The sequence below is a fragment of the Lissotriton helveticus genome, chromosome 6 (assembly GCF_964261635.1).
Source record: "Lissotriton helveticus chromosome 6, aLisHel1.1, whole genome shotgun sequence".
NCBI classification, from domain to species: Eukaryota; Metazoa; Chordata; class Amphibia; order Caudata; family Salamandridae; genus Lissotriton; species Lissotriton helveticus.
Genome location: NC_136067.1, coordinates 1,787,513,271 through 1,787,536,585, shown reverse-complemented (window position 1 = coordinate 1,787,536,585; position 23,315 = coordinate 1,787,513,271). Strand labels below are relative to the sequence as shown.

Sequence of the window (23,315 nt, the reverse complement as noted above, 5' to 3'; positions counted from 1 at the left end):
GAACTCGGCAAATGTCCACCAACCCCCCTTGGACACCACATGCTACAGTGGTATTACTGCATATGTTAGGATGGTCCTCGCCCCACCCGATGATAACTTCCACCGTCTCCTGTGCGGTCCTTACGATATCATGGAAACGGGTGGATCTTTTCTGTCCCTGGGACCTCATAGACAACAGGTCAGCCAACTGGCCCTTGGACAGTGCTTAGGGCCCTGGGACATGACAGGAGGCGATTAACTGCAGTCCTGCAACATCAATATTTTTAGTGGAGCCACGACCCTGCCCTTAGAATGAAGGTGCCAATTCCACCCCCTCTTATGTGTCCCAGGAAGGCTTCTCAGAGTCTGAGGTCTGCAGTTTCCCTAGAGTGCCCCTAGTTTATGGTTGTCTATCAGGAATGCACATATGTTGCTGTTGCCCCAGCACCCAGATGTAGATTGGAGACAGGCTGACAGGCACCCAGAGAGCCATGAGTATAGAAATGTCCACTTTCCCAAAGTGGCATTTCCACATTAGTAATGTCAAATCCACTCTAACTACCAGAGAGGATTTGTTATTACTAATCCATCAATACTAAACACTATACCGCCACTCTTCTGCAATTAGAAAATACAGATCAATAGCCTTTTCACAGATCCATGTTAATCAATGCGAGAAGCAGGCCTCACAGTACTGAACACACCATCCAATGTTATTCACTACTAGGACATGTAACCCACACTGCATCCTGCCTGCCCCCAGGGAGTACTCAGATGTAGCAAGAGACATGCAGGGCTTTGGCAAGTAGCTTTTAAATGCGAAGCTGAGGAACAGTAACCTGCACACACAGGCCCTGCAATGGCAAGCGTGTGGAATGCTTGAAGAGCTACCTCTGTGGGTGAAACAACCAGTGCAGCAGGTCCACTTAGTAGCATTTGAGTTACATGCCCTAGATATATGTCTTAACACTGACAAGGTACTTACAGCTAACTCAAATCAGCCAATCATGTATACACCAATCACCAGTTTGTATATCACAAGCACAGCGCTTTGAAACTGAATGGCAATGTCAAAGCACTCAAAGTCCTAAGCCAGCAAAACAAGGTCCAAACAGAAGATAGGAAGCCACAATGTTAGATGAGACCATGCCAAAAGATACTAGGTCTAACATCAGGTAATTGTCTAATGAAACAGACCAATTGGTGGGTAGCCCCCAGTTAGGATTTTTTAATACGATCCGGGCCTCCAAAGTGTTATATTTAGCCAGTTCAGGCACATTCACAAGATAATTGCAAGCATGCACTTATAGATCTTCTGGGTGAAGCTCCAACTGTGTCTGTCTAATACTACCATTATTTGTTTGCTGTGTTTGTGATAATAGAACATGAGATAAACCCCAAACAAATTGAAGGCCAGAAGGTGGAGACAAAAACATGTTAAAGATAAGTGGTGGATACTCAAGGCAAGGAATGTAGTGTGGATTTGAAGCGGTGGTAGAGAGAAAACAGAGCTTCTGCTGTAAAAGAGTGAGCATATACAAACTAGGACATTTTCAGGGATCTGAGGAGTATACAAATGATCTGGTAGTTGCCAGTGACAGGGATTCCATCAAGTTGTAGGGGACAAGAGTTCTAATGCCATTCAGTGGGCAGACGATGTTTTGATTATCACCCAGGGAATCCTGAATCATATTCAACAGTGAATACCCAGTATTGGCACTACTCAGACCCATGTTTGAATTTCCTACATAGACTGCCTGTGAAATAAGGAGACTTAATAAAACAGCCTTTCTCTTCCATCCACCTGGACTAGCTTTCTAAGGCACCTCTTCTGAGCCTCCTATTGCTCTATGTCACCCTCCCCATCATGCCTTGTCATTCAATATGAAAAGGGAAATTGAGTTGAAAATAAGTTTAAAGGTAAATTGCAAGTAAATACTCCACAACAAATCCAAAGACATTGCAAAAGTACCTCTGATACCTAGATTGCAATTGTTTGCTACTGGTATATGTCAATGTCATCTATGTTTTAACATCTTGTCTACATGACGATCAGTCATTTTCCTCAAACAAGCAGCTGATTAGGAAGAAGTTAATTGAGTCCTGATATAACCAGCAAGGAGGCCTCTTAAATGTAAGCTGTGGTACCTTGACTAATAGCTTTTTATTACTCACACAGGCTCCTTAATATGAGTAAGAGTTTAAGGGTCAGTTTACAAATTTTTCACACAATGCAGAGCAGCAACCAAATTGTTGCACTGAGTCGCACAAAGGCGAAAATACAGTCATTGGCCTACAGCGCGCATCCCTTGCGCTGACACTCATAAGGCTGCCTTACACAACACACCTTCTTGCATCGTGGTGCAGAGGTGAGTGTACACTGTCTAGTATAAGACTTAACTGGAAGCATACTCTTCCAGTGCACATTCCTATGCCTTGGTAAAGTCAGAAGGAGCACACACATTGAGTGTTTGTTGTGCACGTAGAACAAAATAAATGCATGTTTTTTGTGGAAAAATTAAAACATTTCCTTCTGTTAATGCCTGCTTCAAGGAGGTGCTACCTGGTCTGGCTATCTTGGAACCTAGCCTAGAAGATCAAGCTTTATGTTGAAACCTATGGGTGTTTGTGCTGATCTGCCCAAGTAACAATGCCCCCTTGATGCTAAGTGACACAAAGTAACAGAAAGCAGTACAAAACACTTTTTGTGCTGAAAAGGGGCACCTTTCTAGCATAACACACATTTTGCGATGGAAATTAAATATCAGGGCATCTATTTAAATACATTAGCATCACTTTACAATGGCAGAACGCCTTAGTACATCTAGGCCCACGTTTATGGAGGCCAGCATCTAGAGATGTTTGGGTCAAAAGTGTTCATGCAGTTGCAATTCACCCAAAGCATTGTAGGAGTGTTGAATAGAACAAATCTTGAAAGTAAATAAACACAAATCGGTGCTATATGATAGTAGCACAGATATGTGTGTGTGTAAATAATTCATTCAGAATTAATTGGCAAGTACTACCACTGTAGTTTTGAAGTGAATAATAAGTACAGAGAAGCCGTTGTAAGGTCCACAATAATACTGCTGCTGGCAATGAGCCATATGAGAGTGGGTATCTTTGGCTGAAGTACAATTGTAAGAACAATGAACTGAAGATGATCTCATCAAGCAAGGAGTATGTTCTTTGCGATATAGGGCTGAACATCATTTCATAACACCTTTTATGAGTTGGAAAAGGGAGTTTTGCTACCCTTTCCAAATAGCAAACATGACAGAGTGATTTAGAACGAAATGTACAGTGGCGGCTCGCCAAGGGAGTGCTGCAGGGAGGTAAGGCGGGGAGGGCCAGGGTGGGGGGAGGGGGGGGTAGTGGAGTCCGACATACGACGGACAGGTAACACTATTTACATTGGGCTCGCTGCATCGCCAACTCGGCGATGCTGCAAGCGCAAGGTAAATAGTTTCATTTATTTAGTTACTTACCTTACTTCTGTCCGTCATATGTGGGACTCCCCTACCCCCCCACCCTGCCCCTCCCCCGCCGCACTTTCTCTGCGAGCTGCCACTGGAAAATGTATCAGTGATTTGGGACCATAATTCCGATTGTGAGCTTTCAAAAGTTCAAACCACGCTTGTCTGGGTGGTAGCTGATTCACTAAGGGGAAACTGTTTTTGTGGGACACCTTCCCCCTTGGGAATTGCATCACATGACCTTGAAGGAGCAGGCCACTGTTTATTTTTAAATAGCAGTATCAGTCTCTTTAACCCCTTCTGTGCTCCCGTTGGCCGTCGCGAGCACTACCTGGCTGGTGCTGCGAACGGCCAACGGCCGACGCGGCCCTGCCCACTCCTTAGAACGCCCACACTGCGCCGAAATAGCGGCCGTGGTAAACGGGTGAATAGGCATGGGTTGCTTTAGATCGAAATGTTTCCCATTTGGGAAAGCAAACACAGATATGGGGATCTGCTGTCCCTTGATTAAGTGATCTTTCCAGAATCACAGGATGTTGGTTAAAGGCCTATATTTGAACCTGTTTCCTCGGTTCCAAAGTGGGCAGCTCTTGAAGTTAGGCTACATCTCCTGCTTTGAATTACAAACAAAGGATTCCCGAGTCGTTTATTCCACTGTGACGAAGAAAAAAACTTCTCAATTTTCTTCTTAATCAGTGAAATATATGGTTTCCCATCCTGTAGTACAATGCACAATTATAAGCTGTTACAAAAGGTATCTGTAGAACAAATGGAAAGGGGCAAACGGCCAGCTCAGAAGTAGAAAAAGAAATTGCATCCTACCCCCTTCAGTCAGTATACTGAAAGGTTGCTTTTTCATGCAAAAAACTAAATCAAGGGAACAGCAACAACATGAAGGAAAAAACTAAGGCAAAAGAGGTTGGATAGAGGCAAAACAAGTGGCGACATCACCGCAGATAGACACTTGCATAGAGCGCGTGCTGGTGAATATTCCCCAGTGAGAAGTCCTAGAACCCTCCAGGAGGGGTCTCCCCTCCTAAAAAGGTTCTCCTGAAAGGAGATTTTTGGCTCCCTCCAGGATGGGTCTCCGTTCCTCACAAGGGGTCTCCAGAAGGAAGATGATTGGCTCCTAATACCCCATGCTGGGTAAATGCCAGACAAGGCAGCACTATGAGTAGCTTGTCTGCGTGTACTGCGCCATAGTTTTTTAGCTGAAAGTAACTGCTAAGTCTCTGAAAACCACCAGACAATATATACATTTAGCCACACCCAGATCATATCTCTGTGGGCACTGTCACTTACTCCAGACTCTGCTCCATGCATAACTGACCTCGTCCTTATATCTTGATAAGATATGTAACATTGCTGTGCTTATACTAGCTGGTTTCCATAGAGTTTTGCAAAATACCTCCCGAAATTACTTACAGCACACTTTGGCCCTACAGTAAGATCATGGCAAAAGGAAGTACTGTAAAATATAATATGAAAGTGGGATAGTAAGACACTTAAGGCAGTGTTTCATTCACACAAATTGTAGCATTTGTAGTAGCTTCTTATAAGGGCTGATAGGGGCATCAATAATAAAAAATAAATCTGGGAAATCCTAAAGAATGGAGGGAAACAGAATGTGGGAGTGGTTGGGATCAGTGATAGATTGGCATGGGATTAGGTGAGGAAAGCACCCAAAAGGCATACGGCTATAAATTTATCTTGGAAATACAATGACATGTACGTTTTTCCAGGAGGAAAGTGACCGCACGATCTACAACACCTGTATTAATTGAGAAAGTGTAACATTTGTAATTACAATTTTTGTGAAAGGATCTCCCCGTTTATGCCCAGTAGCTTCTTAAGATGGGCAACCTGCATGCTGGCAAGACTTGCAGTAATATTTTTCTGTTTTAAAATGTATCAAGCTATTTGTTACCCCAGATGTGGTGTTTAAAATAACACAAAATTAATTAAAGAATAATGTAGAATGTCATAATATCTGTTGTTGAAGGACACCGTTACAAGCTACTCAGAACTTTTCCATGACTACACGACCACCCAAGTGGGGATGCATGATATCGTCCGCAGATTCCGCCAGACCATGAATGAGTACAGCCGAGAAGCTGACAAATACAGGTAAGATAACTTAACTGGCACTAAACACGTTATGGTATATAGAAAGTTTCAGTCTGGCAGAAGAAACTATTGGATGATGCAAGCTCATAAATTAAGATTGATTAATATGCAGATTCACATTAATGTGGAGGGGCAATTCATAGGGGTATTTTTAAGGTACGTAAAGTAGTACTGCAAAAGTACTCTTTTACATACCCTTGTTCTTGTAAACTGACCCGACATCTAAAATGGGAATAACATTGGAATACTCAGGGAATATTCAGATACAGTCAGTATAAGTAGAAGGGATTCTGTCCTTTTTGCACTTTTACTAATAAGGAGTTTGATGTTTCGAGGCCAATTCACACATGTAAAGTATGTAACTGTATGTAAAAGTCTACTCCTGCAGTACTAATTCCCATGCTCATAAATGCTTTTGTGTATCGCCCACTAAGAATTTAACATACCTATGCATGAGGCCTCATTCCAACTGGCGTGCAAAGCCCGATATGGGAACAAACTCCTATTTGCGGCAGACTCAGGATTATATAACTGATGCACAAAAAGTGCATCCGTACCTCTTTTTTATGCATTACTTGCACCAAGTAACATCTGCAGTAAATCAGGCAGGCAAATAGTGCACACTCCAAGATGCGCATGTGAAAGACATGAGTTGTTATCCCCTATTTTGAGGTCTGAAATCTAGAAGGGCAAAGTAAGTGTGCACCTAAAAGTAGAGGTTAGCAGGTGGACAATTTCTATCTTCTGGAACAGCACACACGTTAGGACAAGACACCTAGTAGGTTTGGAAACAAGTTCTGTTATAACTAACCATTAGGGCCAGATGTTGACATTGGCGGTCAAACCGCCAGGCCGAAGAGGCGGCGGGCGGGATAACGCCGCCAAGCTGGCAGCATCCTGACTACCAGATTTCAACTTTACCGCTGGGCTGGCTGTGTGCCAGTGGCAGTCTTGCAGCATGCTTCGGCTTGCATACAGAGCCTGAAGGCAATGCCGCCACACTGCAGCGCCTCCACTGTCGTGCACACACTGTTGCCATGCACCATGTCATACATGGTGCGCAGTGCACGCACAACAATGGAAGCATAGGGAGGCACAACATGTGCCCCAGGCCACTATCCACACTGGGCAGAATTATCCTGGGGCCATGGTTGGGGTCCCTTACCTTTCTTTCCACCAACCCTTTCATGGCGGGGTCCCCACCATGAGAAGGTAGGAGGAAAGGAAGGTTGTGATCTGCACATCAGTGCTGTCAATGGAACAGCTGCCACAGGTGGTGTCTTTCCCCAGCGCCACACCACAGGATCCTAGATCCTGCCGGTGGCAGCAGTATTGTGGCTGTCTGACCTCCATGGTCCTAATCGGGCAGTCGGACCACCATCAGACACAGTGGTCGGACGGCCACCGCAAGTACTGCGGTCTTGGCCCTTATTCTGTTCAAGAGAATCCATAAATGAGGTGCTGTGGCTATATAATGTGGGTCAGAGCTTTGTCAACTGGTGAAATTACTGGTTACCGCAGTGCAGTGCAGTGGAGTAAAGGTCAGAGATAGTAAAACCAATCCACCTTGTGAGACCCAACATCCTTGGTAACCCTCCCTTTTTTTTTGCCTTGACTACTCCTATTTTTCTGAATTTGTCAGTGTTGTATTTAAGACTCTGCACACTTTATCCCTGCTAATCAGTGCTGACGTGCTTGTGCTCTCTCCCGCACACACGGTGCAATTGGCCTGCACCTAACTAGCACATTAAATTTACTTGTAAGTCCCTAATAAATGGTACTACATGTACCAAGGGTCTGTAAATTAAATGCTACTAGTGGGCCCACAGCATTCATTGTGCCAAACACTAGCCTTAAAAAAAATGTCTCAGGTCTTTTTAAATGATCCCTAAAGGCTAATAGGGCATGGACCCTTGTATTTAAAAGGTAGGATATTTAGGTTTGAGGTTTACATGTCCTGGTAGTGAAAAACTCCTAAAGCATTTTTCACTACTGCATGGCCTATCTCTTCCGTAGAATTACATTGGGTTACATTACTACACGTAATAAGCAATAACTTACATTTGGGATCAGATGGGAAAAAAATTATTGCACTCAAATGAATTGTAATTTAAAACCTTCTTTAATGGTAATGTCAGATTTTGAGTCACAATTCTGGAAATGCCACTTTTAGAAACTTGGCATTTTCTTGTCCTAACCATTTCTGCCTGGTGCCTGTGTCCTGGGTCAATTTACGGTAAATAGCTTGGCAATTAGCCTTTGTATATTCCTCTCAGACAGTGATACAAAGGTGGACTATGTGTTGGGAGGATGGGCCAACTTGCCAGGATGGAACTGTTCCCTGCCTTACTTACATTTCAAAGGGCTGCCTCCAGCACACACTCAAGCGAACCAGACACCAGTTTTTTGTAACCCCAGACTACTTGGAGCCTTGGTGGGGGAAGTCACTCCCACAACAAGTACTTTCACCAGGTATAAATATTGGCCCTCCCAAACCACCACTTCAGATCACTTCTGGACCTGTGGAAGACTCAGAACAAGGGCTGCCCTGCTGCTAGTAAGGTTGACAAGCAGCCTGATGAAGGAAGCTTTGACCTGCTCCTTGAACCCAGAAGCACCACACTGACTCCATGAGCTGTCTGGAAGGCCTGCTGTGCTGTCTTAAGTGGTAGAGGTTTCATACAGTGTAGCGAAGCATGTCTTCCTGCTTATTTTTATCCAGTGACTTGATTTGTCAAGCGCTATAAAGGTTTTTCGTGGAGCTAGTGACATTAAGGTTTAGAATGTCTTTTTGAATGACATTACAGGTGGAAATATAGATTTTAAATGATGAATTTTTCCTCGTCTTACTTCTGATGTTTTCAACTTTTTCTATAAGTATGATTTTCTACAAATTGTTTTTGTTGTGTTAAGTTTTAAGAATTTGTTTTTTTTTATATACTCTGAATAAACAAAAATATCACAGGTCCATGTATCTGCTTCAAAGTTAAAGCAAATATTCAGTTAATGGAGCAATGGCAAACTTGGTTTAGATATTTTTTTAGGTGATATGAAGCAAACATAAATGCTATAGTCCAAAAAAACTCAGCAACACATTTTTTAAGGTTCTTCTTGGGACCCGCACCAACACCTGCAAATTTAGTTCAGAGTTGGAACATTAAGCACTTTCATACTCTCCTGATCTGAACTTTTGAGTCATTGCCCTGAGATCTTTGCCATTACTTTTGAAAATCCTATGCTGCTTATTGAAGGTGTAACCCATAGAAATGTTTGTGGAAATGAAATAAAAAATATGTTTTATGGAATGATGAGTGTGAAGAAACATTGTTCCTATTTTTTGCGACCCTGCAGGTTTATGAGTGTCGAGTCCAATGATGGAAAAGACATTGAAAAGACAATGATGTACTATGGGAACTCTTTCATTGAAGAAGCAAATTTCCCATACAATGTTTACCTCTTGGATTTGAATAAGGAATTATCAGGGAATATCATCTTTGATACCGTAAATTTCTGGATGAAAGCAATGCCAAAAGGAAAATGGCCGAACTGGGTGGTAAGAAAAACCCATTAACATATTCAAGCAGTGTCCATGCTTTTGCCGGTGTTTTGAAGCAGAGTTTATCTTTGTCAAAAATATAATATTACGTACATTTTTCATAGGTAACACTGACATTTTCTTTAATTTATGTTTAAGTAGCAGAAAAGGTATGGTAGTCACTAAAAGGTTTTGGATTCATTAACAATTATTGGACTTCTTGGGCAGTGGTGGATAGTTTCTTAACAAGGGGCCAGAAGTAAGACGCGCAAAATAGTGCCTTGCAAATTGTGAGTCTTTTACGACTCACAATATGCAGGGCGCTATTTTGCATGTAAAACAGTGTGTTTAACACTGTTTGCGATTCCCAATGGGGTCACAAATTGCGAGGCTCATGAATATTAATGAGCCTCTCGCAATTTGCGAGCCCATTGGGAATGACAGGTCCTCCCAGGGATGGTGGCCTGCTGGGCTCAGCAGACCACTATGTCTGGGATTGCTTTTAAAAAAAAAGCAGAATTTTTTTAAATGCAGCCCATGTTCCTTAAAGGAAAAAAAAACATTTTTGTTTCATTTTTTAAGGGCAAGCAGTGGTCCCTGGAAAGAAAGGGCTGAAGCATCAGTAGTCTATCGACTATGATATGCTGGAATTTTAAATCAATTAACCCACAACTCTTTGACTTGAGAATGAGTGGGGCAAACCAGTTAATAAAGTGAACATACATTGCCTGGTTGGATGATAATATTGTACTCTTCAAACCTTTGTTAATTAATCTCGGTTAACTGATTCACTATGGAGAAGCTGTTTTTGTGGCACAGTTTCCCCCTTGGGAACTTCATCACATGACCTTGAAGGATCAGGCCACTGTTTTAAAAAAATTTCAGTAGGGGGCGTGTCCAAGGTGGCGGACGAGTGAGATGCGCTTTTCGTCCCTCCGACACAGCACTTGCCTTAGCCTTGGCTAGCAACTGTCCGAGCCCTTCCTAGACTGATCTGACCAGGGGCGTTGGTTCCGGAGCTCGTGGGGAGCTTCTCTGGCGCTGCCTGCGGGGTCTCACGGCTTCACCGGAGGAGGGATCGGCCCCTGCGCACTTCTGGGCCTACAGCGTGGTCGGACTGCTGGAGCCGGGGCCTTGCGTGAGTGGAGGAGGAGACTGCGGACCCCCTCACTGCCACTACAGCGGCGGCTGCTGCCGGGAGCGGCGGAACCCTACAGGGGGCGCGGCTGACGTTCCTGCTCCCTGCGTCCGCCGGGACAGCTCCGCTGCTGTTCCTGTGCTGGCTCGACGGTCAGGTGTTCACGGCTGGACGGCACCGGCTCCTACCCGAGGCCGGGGATCGCCAAGCGGACCAGGCCCGACCTTGTTGCCTCACGCCGCCCTTGAGCCCGCCTCCCGAACGGCACACAGGGGTTTTGCTGCTGGGACCGGAGCCTCCCCCTGCCACCTCCTACGAACTTTCGGGTGGCCCGGGACGTGGGTGCGGTCCACGCGCTCCGCCCGGGGTGGCCCTGGGGAGCCGGGAGTGGAGGAGGGGACTGCCTGCCGGCGCGGGCCACCGAGACCGCCTGCAACTCGGCAGAGAACACCTACTAGGAGGTGAGCCTAAGCGCGATACCGGGGGTCCAGTGCTCTTCGGGCCCAGCTTACTACAGCACTAGGGGCCGGGGATCTTGGGCCTACTACCCCTTCCTCTGCCTGGTGTCAGCGCTGATTCTGTGTTCCCTCCTCGAGGCCTCTACCTTCATCGTGGGCACTGCGGATGGACTTTCTCCCCCCTTGGCACTATCTCTGGGGCACCATTAGATTGGCCTGTTGTGGCGCTGTCCCTGGCGCTCTCCCCCTGCGGGGCTCCGCCTGGTAGGGCGATCAACCCCTTGTGACATCGGCGGTGGCAGTGCAGCGGAGCTGGGTTGGGAGCCCCTTCCCTTGGGCTTGCAGCCTGCGGATTCGCGCAGGGCCTGCCCGGGATTGTGTAGCCTACGGAGCCGGGGAGTAGCTGTTGTGGGGCCCGTCAGACACCTAAGTTTTGCCCTGACGCCCCCGCTGGGGTGGTGGAACTGTTGAATTGGAGCTATGTCGCACCGTCCGCCGCGGAAGGAGAAACCGGGCAAAGACGCCCCGTCCAGGAGCTCCCAGCCGCCGGCGTCGCCCGGTCCCAGCGCTTCGCCCAAGCCCAGGGACGATGAAGCACCCGCCATTAAAGAAGACATCTCGGAGCTCCGCTCCCAACTTACATCGGACCTCCGCGAGATGAGGAGAGATGTAGATGATATTGGTGAGCGAGTGGCCACGCTGGAGGACCATGATTTGGGGATGGCTGACGAGGTGCACCAGCTCCAGCAGGACGTGATCCGCCTTACAGAACAGAACTTAGACCTCCAGGCCCACGCGGAGGACCTGGAAAATAGGTCCCGACGGAATAACATCCGCATTCGTGCAGTACCTTGGGATGGTGAGGCTGGGGACCTCGCAAGTATCCCCCCCGCGCCCCGACAGCCCCCGGTCTCTCCTGTTCGGGCCATAAACGCACCACTAAACACGACCCTGTCTCCGAGCTGAACCCCTGCCCCCTCGCTCTTTCATCCTACCCATAGAACAGGCCCTTTTGGTAACCTCTTCCTCCCCGCCCGATTGCCCGGCCTGATCCCAGGCCATCACCTAGTCCAACAGATGCAGTTTATTGCTCCCTACAGTAGGACCTCGCCTCACATCAGAGGAGCGGTGATTAATCAAGGCCTTCACACCCCTAGATCTGACCGACACCCCTACATTCCTCCCAGGAACACCCTTCCTCTCATCTGATGACCCCCCCTGGCTACACCTGGCCTCTCGACCCAGTCCCATATCATAAAACTAGGTCTTGTGGATGTACCCCCTCCGGCCCCGCATAGCGAAACATGATCTTATCGCCTGCCCAACCTTAGATCTGACCACCCCCTCTTGCCCTCGTGTCCTGTCGGGACGTCCGGCTGCAGATTACAATCACATGTTACATTTGGGAGGGGAAAACAACATCAGAGCGACCGGTATGGGAATAGGCCTGAAGCTGGGATTCCAAACATGCCTTTTCGTACTTCAAAGTGTCTTTATTACAATAAGGAATGTTTGTACATCATAAACCTGTGTATAAAAGACGGAGCCGTAGAGGAACTTGTTAGAGCACCTCGAGAAGATACCCTGTTGTCTGATTTGACGTGTTCTGTTCCGTCGGAAATAAACTCCTGTTTCCTGCCTTCCAGTCTCCAGCACCTGCCTCTTTATTTGGTAATCGTGAGTTGGGTGAGAAGCGGCTAACGCCGGGCAAACCTAGAAAAGGGGTATAATGACCTGATCTGCCTGAACCCTTTTTCATCATCTTGGGCGACCGCATCTCTCTCATACCTGGGAGTTCGGCTGACGCCTTCCATAGGAAAACTGTTCTCCGCAAACTATCCCCCGCTGCTGGCATCAGTGCGGGCGGACTTGGATCGATGGAAACCAAAGTATATCTCCTGGCTGGGTAGGATCCACGCTCTAAAGATGGTTCTCCTCCCCAAATTTTTATACCTCTTCCAAGCTCTTCCCATTCCGATAGACATGGATTCCTTCCGGCGCCTCAAGTCCTTGATGCTGCGCTTCATCTGGCAGGGGGGACGAGCGCGCTTCTCCTTCACTACTCTACGGCGGCCGCGGAAGGAGGGGGGAGGGTGGGCTTCCCTGATATGCACCTGTACGATAAAGCTACGCAACTACGGGTTCTGGTGGAGTGGTCCCAGCAACTCTGGCTGCACATGGACAGGAGTGTCGCAGGGAGGTCCATTTGGGACCTGGCTTGGAAACCTAAGGTGGATAGACCCCAGAACGCATACATCAGTACACCCACTAGCACTGTCCTGAAAGTCTAGGACACAGTCTCTGGTGATGATTGCTGGACTACGTTTCCATCCCCCTTTACACCGATACACTTCAACCCGGCCTTCCCGCCGGCGATGCGGGAAGGCCCCTTTCAACTGTGGAGGGAGGGGGGCTGTAGGGCCCTTACACACTTGTTCCACGGATCCGCGCCGCTCACTTTTGCCAACTGCATGAGGGATTATGGGGTCCCGGCCTCTGAGCGGTTTCACCACATCCAGCTCCTTCACTGGGCTACCTCCTCTGGAGTTAGCGACGCAGCCACCAGACCTCTGTCCCCATTTGAGGCCTTCATCCTGCGAACCAACACTATGAAAGGTGCTCTCTCCTTTCTTTATAGTCTGCTACTTACCACTGCTGTGGCACCCCGTCCTCGTTATATGGGACAATGGGAGGAACTTCTTGGGAGAGATATTACAGATGAAGAGTGGTTGGGCCTCTGGCGAGACATTACGGCGCACAATCACTCAGTAGATTTGCGGGAGGCCCATCTTAAGACCCTTATGGATTGGTACTTGTACCCGTCCAAGTTACATCGCATATTCCCGGCCTCGTCGGACCGATGTTGGAGGGGCTGTGGTCTGTTAGGAGATTTCCGCCACGTCTGGTGGGATTGTCCGGTCATCCGCCCATACTGGGAAGAGATTCTGTCCCATATCAAAGAAATATCTCGGATACCCGTTAACTGATTCCATGGCCCAAGTCCTGCTAGGTCTCCGGGACCCAGCTCTCGCACATCAAACCAGAGCTGACAAAGGGATCTTGTGGCTCTGTCTTGGAGCGGCCAAACTTACCTTGGCAGCAGCCTGGAAGAAGCCGGACGCCCCTGCAATATCCCTGTGGCACGCGAGACTGTGGAGATTATTGAGCGTGGAACGAGTTGCGGACATCTTTCTAGGCAACTTCGAAAATTTCATGTTCAGATGGGGTCCCTTGGTCTGCTTTCTCTCACGGGGCTTACCATCTGCAGTATGCCCATCCTCAGTACGCGCGCTCCACCTCTTTCAGATATCAGCACGGTCATATGAATGTAGAAATGAATGTATGTAGTGATCACCACCACCTGTGGGGTGGGTAGGGAGGGGGGTTGGGTGGGGTAATGTAGTTACGTTATTGTTGCGACGCCCACAGGGCACTTGGAGGCCTCGGAAATCTTCTGCACCGAATCACTCACCTTGATTCCACTCCCCTTCTTCGCAGCAACTTCTACTCCTCTGGGATTCTGGAGGGGGATTGACTTTGACCACCCGTCTTGCTGCCCTCAGGGACTGCTCTTTCGAACTGTGCTGTGGTAACCCTCTATAACGCCTTGCCTATGCTTTATGCCTCTTCAATGCCCCCTGCGTGGGAAGCACTGCGGGACTGTCGTTTGTTTTATTTTCTCTGGGTTTTTTTTCTCCATAAAATACAAAATAAAAATTTTTATAAAAAAAAAAGTTTCAGTATCTTTAATAGGCACGGATTGCTTTAGAACAGAATGTTTCCCTTTTGGGAAAGTAAACACAAAAAACGGTTGTCTGCTGTCCCTTGATTAAGTGATTTCCCCAGAATTACAGGATTTTGAACCAAGCCCTAGATTTGATCTTGATTCCTTAAAACTTTTGTAAATTATCGTGCTCCATTAAAAATAGCCACTTAGAAAAGAATTCATAACCCATGGTTTTCAGCAGGATTAAAAGAGAGGACATCGTATGATCTTAAGCTAACAAGAGGTAGCCTAAAGAGCAGAATGATAAATCTTTGGCATTGTTAAAACAGGTATGCATACATAAATACTTGATCTTCAGACCAAATAAAGAACATCTGGATTCCCGAATCAAGGAGGCAAATAGTTCATCACTAAAAGAGCTTACTCATCCATTCCCAATGATTGTACTATGGAATATCGTGGGTAGGAATATAATGTTGCACTAATATTGTGAACAGAATATTGAGAGACAACACTTTGAAAGGTAAGAGCATATTGATGATGTATAGGTTTACTATTCTTAACACACATCTATGCACCTTGAAGATATACAGATCATCAAGGTACATATATATGGAGTTAGGCAGAGAAATCCAATACTTATATCGAAATTCTTCCCTCGATATTCCAGGGGCACACCTTCCAATTTCAATATTCTAGCACATCCTTAAGGCTGAAGTAAGACTGTTCAAAATGTGTCAATACTAAGGCGTAGAAGACAAGAGAAAGCATTCTTTATATAGTTGAGCCCAGCAGAAGTGGGAGGTTTTATAGAATACTTTTAAGATGGAGCAGATAATTGGATTACGTTTTTCCTTTAGAGACATCACTTTGGAAGATACACTACACCTCATAAAAAATAAGAACCCCATTTTTGGGGATGATGAACGACAAATGACAAAAGAAAAAGAAAAAAATAATGATAACTTACTTGCAGCTGGCCGTGTCACACACCTCTGCAGGCACAGGCTTTCAGACTCCACTGTGGCCAATCGTGACACTGCTTTCATACTCCTGGAAGCATCGTCCGGATTGGCCAGAGCATTCTGAATTTACACTCCCTGTGAAACTGGGAGCTGTCTTCATCCCGGCAACGCAGTTCGGGTTGCAGACATTTTCAGTGTGCACAATGGTTTGGCCAGCCTGAGACAGCTGCCAAACCATCATGCACATTGATTACAGTGCACTTACTTGGTTGCATTTCTCTATTTGCTGTGAAGCGCTCTGATACCCCCGGGTCCAGCTAGCGCTATACAAAACTTCAATAAATAAAATAAAAACTTACCACTCAGCCTGAAGCTTGTCATTCCCATATACCCGCCCCCAAAAGGCTCAGCAGGAAAGGAAAAATAAAGCGATAAAACACGTTTATAATAGTTTTATTTTTCCTCTTTTTGAGGCAGCTGGTGGGGAAGGCGACGCTCCTCCGCCATAGTGGAGGAGCCACCGCTACTATTAACCCATCTCCCGCCCCCCCCGCCACCGCCCCTCCCCCCTCCCAAAACAACCACCAATCACACTTCATAATACAGGACAGCCACAATGTTTTGGTTTTCTGAACACCCAGTGTAGATATGTTGCATTTATTATTTTATTTGTTCATACAATGTTTAAAGTGTTTTTAAACAGGACTTTTTCCCTTCAATGCTACGCCTTTAGGACCCCCCCATTATGTAAAAGATGAAATATTTATTGGCGTTCGATTAATTAGATTCAATACATAACGATTTTAAAAGTCATTACATGAGACAAGACCTAAACATCTCAACACAAGTCCATTTGCACTGCCCCGCCAAACCCCAAAACTTCTTTACTTGCTTGATCACCACAAGTTAAAAAAAGTTATAAAAAGAGATTGCGATCTACTCATTTTCTGCACCAATTGACCTCCTCCGCTTTAGTCCCTTCACATTATTACCAATGTCCCATCATCATACTAGGCCTTAGTGAGTCACAGTTCCACTAAAAGCACAAACACCAAAAGTGCTCCGTGCATATAGTGCTTTGAAAAACTGTGCAACTGGGCTTTCTGTCCCCACTGGGTTGAATACTTGCTCTCTGATTATCTTTGTTTTCCTATTTTGTGATCCTTTTCCAAGTTACTTTGTAGTGATTCTACTAGCTGAAGCCAGCCCTCTTTATATAATTATTAGTCTAGAATTCCGCACCCCATTATCTTGCTTCAATGTGTTTATCTGTATCTCTTCCAGCTTCCAACCAATCTGTTATATCGGGTGTAAGGTTACTTTGTTAGGTCATAATCTTGATCTTGGGAGACCTTTTTAAGATACCGCTGATTTTGCCTGACATTGCTGTGTAGTCCCTAGAAACTTTCGGGTTTATAGGAAAATCTTTAATTCTGTGAAATTACTCTAATGGGGTCCATAAGTAATCTAGAGCGGCTAGTCTGAAAGGGGAGATGTGCGTGTATGCTCCTGGACTATCTGTCTTTGTTCTGCCATTCAAGAATTGGCCAGGCGTTCTCAAAATGTCTCCTTTTTCTGGCTCTGGGGATTCACTTGTGGAATACTCCAATATGCATTCTTCATATCTTTCACTCCTCTAAATTACTTGTCCACAGTAGATTTGAATTACCTCCAACCCGCAATAGTGCATTTGGAAGTTCTAGCCTTAGTCCTTCTAGGAAATCCACCAAGTTCCTTGCGGACTCACATTTTTGCATTGTAGACGGTTGGAGACAAGTTTCCAATAATTAGTGTTTGGGTCAGTCCCTATATTTGGCTTTTGTCCGGTTTGATTGCTACAAGAATTGCATCACCTTTTCCAGCTCAGATGAGAGAGATTGGCTGCCAGATCACTTTTTACTTGGTTGGAGACCCCACCACTTGGGCATCCACTGCACTGAGAAGGCAGGGTAGGAGCAGCAAATTCTATGTGGTTGGGTAGAGGCTCAGGCTCCAAATACCAGGTTTCCTTTAGACAGATAATATTATTCATGGTTAGCTCATTCACCTCCTTTACTTGATCCGCATGTTCTAAAATTCCTCTCACGTTCCAATAGTACATCATGAACTTCTTTAGCTTTAACCTTAACTGGCATCCTTTGCTTTCATTAGGAGCATTGATTTAAGGATCTAGCTAGCCATTCCCAATTCGATTGGCAAGGCGTTTCAGGCTCTGTTTTTTTAAACTCTGTCATCAGGCATCTGGGCCCACCCTCCCAGGGTGTGTGGTCCATTTCCGGCTTATATTGTTTCTGCCATGACCATGTTGAGGCCTTGTCCTATTATCTTGCATATTTAAAGCTACACTTTCCCTTAGGATCAATTAGATCCCTTTGGCCCTTTTGTGCCACGTTCCCCTTCTCTTTTTGATCATTGTTGATGTAAATTTTTCACCTCTTTTAGCTCCAGACTTAATATTGTGTCATCTTCCAGTGTCCGTATTGCGTCTCTCCTCACCACAGATCAAGTTTAAACACCTGGTGCACCCCATAGGGAACTGCCCCAGATATGGCGGGGGATTAAGTATCAAAGGGTATATATCAGACTGATTACAAATCAGGATTATGTCCCACGTATACAGTTGTATTTTGTTGTCTATAAATCTTTGTACAAATGTCTCCTCTTTAAAACCTATATCCGTGCGTTCCTTATTTTAGCCCCGCCCCAGTGCCTTAAAAGCCACATATTCTATGTCTTTTGAGGACAGTTTTTCCAATCCCAGGAGTTTAGAAGCCAATCTGATTATGTTCTGTCTATTAAGTATAGCCCATCTTCCACGCAATGCGTACTCCTGGTATAACTTTATGCTTTGTAATTCCTTTCCTTGTCCCTTTATTGCTCATGGGTTATTAATTTCCTGCTGGGCTTGGATGATCTTTATTATCTGATCTTCTTTCGCTGGGGAGAGTTCCACGCACCTAGAGGGCTCAACCACTATAGTTGTGCTTATCATTTCCTCTTTACCCTCCAGGCCTGGAGGGGTATTTTATGTGATAAAGCATTGTTGTTTACTCACCCCCACCCACTTCTGAGCTCAATATTTATGGGTGGCTCTCCGGTTATTACTATTTGCTTTAATTGCTCTACTGTCCCTTCCCTATAATGTGCTGCTGCTATTAGAGTTGAGTTGTTGGGACAGCTGTTTGAGTAACCAGATCCTGTCTTTCAAGTACTACTGATGATTGTTGGCCTTTGGCGTTTCCCAAGTCATCATCTGTCTGTTCCGTCAACGCTAACTGCTGTTAACGTAATATTTTCCTGTGCGTAAGTTTTAATTTCAACTTCCTAGTCAGCTGGTGGTTCGCTGGAGTAATCTAGGCATAGGGCACTTGCTGATGTATTTACCCTTTGTGTGAAAATTGCAAAAGGGTATGATGTCCCGCTTAAGGGGAGCTAAGTCACTCCGTTTTTTTTTTACTGGTCTAATTGAGTTTTTTAGGTGTTTTTGAGTTTTTCCTGGAGAGTGTGCACCGTTCATTGCCTACATTTGATTTTTAATTCGGTGGGCTTTTGTGTTCGACCAAGTCCCTTCTTATCCTCTAGATTAGTTTCCTCTTCTAGAATTAAACTGTAATTGCCCAGTTCACTTGATTCTCCGTTCGAAATTTTCCTCCTAAGTGTTCTTTACCCCTCCTGACCCATGGGTGTTTCAGGAGCTAAAAGGTGTCCATACTCGGGTCCTGATGCACAAAGATAAATTTGCACTTTTGTGTACATTTACAATTGTTTTCTAGTCACAAAGGGATTCATGAGTGGTATCTTTACAAGTGCAGCGTTGCCACACATAAAAACATAGTTCTTTTTATGTGCGGAGACTCCGCACTCTTAAAGATACTACTTGTAAATCCCTTTGTGAATAGCAAACAATCAAAAACTTACACAAACGTGTACGTTTACCTTTGTGAATCAGGTCCTCAGTCTTTAATCCTTCTATTTTGTTATTCATTCTCCACTGCTACTTGTGGTGTTGTTAGCAACTCATGCCTTTATGTCCTGTTGGAGGGTTGATATGACGTCCAGTAAAGTGCTAACTTGTCTACAATTGAGTCACATGGACACTAAACCAGCTTATCCGTAGCAAAATAGTGTGCCTGTTTTCTGGTTTAATCTTTTCAATTTGGCATCAATTTCCATTGTGTATGTCGCTAAGGTCTGAAGCACATTGATTTGAACGTCCAGTTTATCCACAAGCACCCTACTTGTGTCGGTAATGGCCAATAATGTTTTTATTAGATGTTCACCACCCTATAATTACTGAATTGCTTGTGGTAGATATCAAGTGTACCAGAGGGAGTTTAGGGTATATGTCCTCAAGCGCATCCTTCTCTGCCCCTCTTGTTGGGTGTTCGGCTGGTCATATTCTGCAGCCACTGTTGCAAACATATGATCTTCCTCCTCAGTAGCTATTATCTAGGGGGATTCACCATCCAATTTAATTTTATTTGGATAGGGTTGTTCTTTGATGTTTATTGGTGTGGTCCTAATTATCATCTTTGGGGATAGACAAGGGTCCGTGGATTAAGGGCTCCACCTATCTATTTGCTCTAAGGGCACCTCAGTCCCCAACTCTTCGTAGTTCCCCCTTTGCTAAGTTTTGTTGCAAGCACTTTAATTGTCCCTTTGCCCCTTATAGAGGCCACCCCCCACAATAGTGCTACTCGACTTAAAGAGCTGAGCCTGGGGGCTGCTTGATAAATCTCACAAAGGTGGGGAGCGTTTAAACATCCTTCACTCAAAGACCTCTTCTTGCCACAATCTGTCCTCTTTATTGATGACCTATTTCAGTTGGCTTAGCCGCTTCCTTCTTTTTTTTTTGTAAAACCTTTATTTTTGGTTTAAGAAAGGCAGACATAGAAGGAAGAGAAGAAAACACAAATAAGAGGCGACAATTCCGTACAGCGCCCCACACAGGGGGCAAACAAGCGGCTAGACGTTAGTGCTCTGAGGACCGAAGAGCGGACATTATGCAATTAAAGGAGCAGATCAGAAGGTCTCTAGGCAGTCCCAGCAATGTCCGAAACAAGGCCGGATCCAAGGGCGCCTCGGGGAGAACGAGCAGGTAGGGAAGACAATAACATTGAAGAGTGTCCCCAGTTGCGTAGTCTCCAAAACCGCTTCGAAGCCATGAGGAGTGTCGCAAGAAAACAGGGAAGGAAAAACAAACCCCTCCCTCCCTCCCCCCTATCCCCAGTGGTGGTGACAACATTCATACTAACAGACATACCGAGGACACCATTCATACCTGGAATAGATGGAGAGCTCAGACTGTGGCCGGACATACAGCAGACGGTAGTCCCCTGGAGAGGAAGCGTACTAAGGGTCCCCAGCGAAACATGAAGTTTTTGAAGTTGCCCAGGAAGATGTCCGCTACCCGCTCCATGCTCAGTAGTTTCCACAACCGCGCGTGCCACAGGGAGATCGACGGTGCCTCCGCTTTCTTCCAGGCGGCCGCCAGAGTGAGTTTAGCAGCTCTGAGACATAGCCACATAATCTGTTTATCCGCTCGTGTTTGGTGTTCGAGTGCTGGGTCTCTAAGACCCAGCAGGACATGTGCCAACGAGTCGGCGATCGGGTACCCTAGAATCTCTCTAATATGAGACAAAATCTCTTCCCAGTCTGGGCGGATGACCGGGCAATCCCACCAGATGTGGCGGAAATCCCCAAGCAGTCCGCATCCTCTCCAGCACCTGTCAGAGGAGGATGGGAAGATGCGATGTAAGCGGGCGGGGTGCAGATACCAGTCCATAAGAGTTTTGAGGTGGGCCTCTCTAAGCTCCACCGAGTGGTTGTGCGTGGTGATGTCTCGCCACAGACTCGACCATTCCCCGTCGGAGATGTCCCGACCGAGGAGATCCTCCCATGTACTCATGTAGCGGGGGCGAGGTGCCACCGCTTAGGTAAGCAGAAGGTTATAGAGGAAGGAGATAACGCTCTTCATGGAGGAGGTGCGCAAGAGGAAGGCCTCAAAGGCGGAAGGGGGTCTTGTGGCTGCAGCATTGACTGCAGGGGACGTGGCCCAATGAAGCATCTGGATATGGTGGAAACGCTCGGAGCGCGACACTCCGTAGTCCCGCATACAGTTATCAAAGGTGAGAGGAGCATGGCCATGGAACAAATGCGTGAGAGTGCGGCAACCTCCCTCTCGCCAAGTATCAAAGGGCCCATCATGTAGTGCCGGCGGAAAGGCCGGGTTAAAATGGATGGGTGTAAAGGGAGAGGGGAACGTAGTCCATCGCTCATCCCCAGCCACCGTGTCCCAGACCTTTAGAGTAGTGCTAGTGGGAGTACTAATGTATGCATTCTTGGGCCTGTCATGTTTAGGCTTCCATGCCAAGTCCCAGGTTGACCGACCGGCTACACTCCGGTCCAAATGCAGCCAATGCTTCTCCGAGAGTCGTTGGGACCACTCTACTAAGACCCGTAGTTGCGCGGCCTTGTAATATAGGTGCATATCAGGGAGGCCCACCCCTCCTTCCCTCCGCGGCCGGCTGAGAGTAGCGAAAGAGAAGCGTGCCCGTCCCCCTTGCCAGACAAATCGCAGCATCTGGGTCTTAAGACGTCGAAAAAAGTCAGCCTCAAGTGGTATTGGAAGCGCCTGGAAAAGATATAAGAATTTGGGGAGAAGGACCATTTTGAGGGCGTGGATTCTGCCCAGCCATGAGATGTATTTCGGTCTCCAGCGCTCTAGGTCCGCCCGAGTTTGTGCCAACAGCGGGGGGAAGTTCGCGGCATACAGCTGCCCAAGGGAGGGGGTCAACCGAATTCCCAGGTATAGAATGGAGCGGGGGGCCCATGAGAGGGCCGTTATTGGTCGCAGTCGCTCCACTGCTGCCGAGGAAAGAGTGAGATTGAGTACAAAGGACTTCTCGTAGTTGACTTTGAAGCCGGCCACATCCTTGAAGCGCGACAAAACGTCCTGGACGTGCAGGAGGGAGTGAGCTGGGTCCTCAAGAGAGAGGAGGACATCATCGGCAAACAAGGTGATTTTATGCTGCTCTCCGGAAAAAGGAAGGCCCCGTATCCCCTCGTGCTCACGAACCGCAATCGCCAGCGGCTCAATACTCAAGGCGAAGAGCAGGGGGGAGAGGGGACAACCCTGCCTAGTGCCGCGCGAGTGCGAGAAGGTGACAGAAAGGTGACCATTCACCGCCACCCTCGAGCGGGGGCTGCTGTAGTTCGCTCGTACCATAGCAAGGAATTTAGCCGAAAAACCGAAGGCTGTCAGGGTGTGGAATAAAAAGCCCCAGTCCACCCGGTCAAAGGCCTTTTCGGCATCAAGTCCCACCAGGACAGCCGGAATCCTAAACCTGTGGGCCTTCTCAATCAAGTAGATGACCCTCCTTGTATTATCATGGGTCAGGCGCCCCTTAATAAAGCCAGATTGATCGGGATGGATGAGTGCCGGCATCAAGTCCTGCAGTCGGCCCGCGATAATGGAGGAATACAGTTTGGCATCTATATTGAGGAGGGCTATCGTCCGGTAAGAGGAGCATTAAGACGGGTCTTTCCCTGCTTTGGGAATAATGGAAACGACGGCCTCGGTCATCGAGGCCGTCGTTTCCCCGGCTTCTGCCATGGTGTTGAAGAGAGAGACTAGAAAGTCGCTCACCTCCGATGCGAAGGTTTGATAGAAGAGAGCGGTATAGCCATCAGGCCCGGGAGCCTTATGAGGTTTCAGGTTGTGAATAGCAGCCAGGACCTCCTCTCTAGTGAATGGGGCCTCCAATAGCTCATTCCACTCCCTGGAAACCCGGGGCAGCGGAAGACCATCCAAATAGGCCTGCTGAAGCACAGGATCAGAGGTCTCCCCTCTATAGAGCGCCGCGTAGAAACGTCCGAAGAGATCGGCCTTGGCCTCATCTCTGTGGTGC

At 46.7% G+C, this 23,315-nt stretch overlaps 1 protein-coding gene across 1 annotated transcript in view; it reads left to right on the top strand.

Moving 5' to 3' along the window:
* Positions 1-23,315, top strand: part of SLC3A1 (solute carrier family 3 member 1) — a 150,648-nt gene that overhangs the window by 99,503 nt on the left and 27,830 nt on the right. The window contains exons 6-7 of the mRNA XM_078649678.1: positions 5,458-5,582; positions 8,934-9,135. Of these exons, the coding sequence (XP_078505804.1) occupies positions 5,458-5,582; positions 8,934-9,135 (327 nt within the window). The remainder of the gene's footprint in view (positions 1-5,457; positions 5,583-8,933; positions 9,136-23,315) is intronic.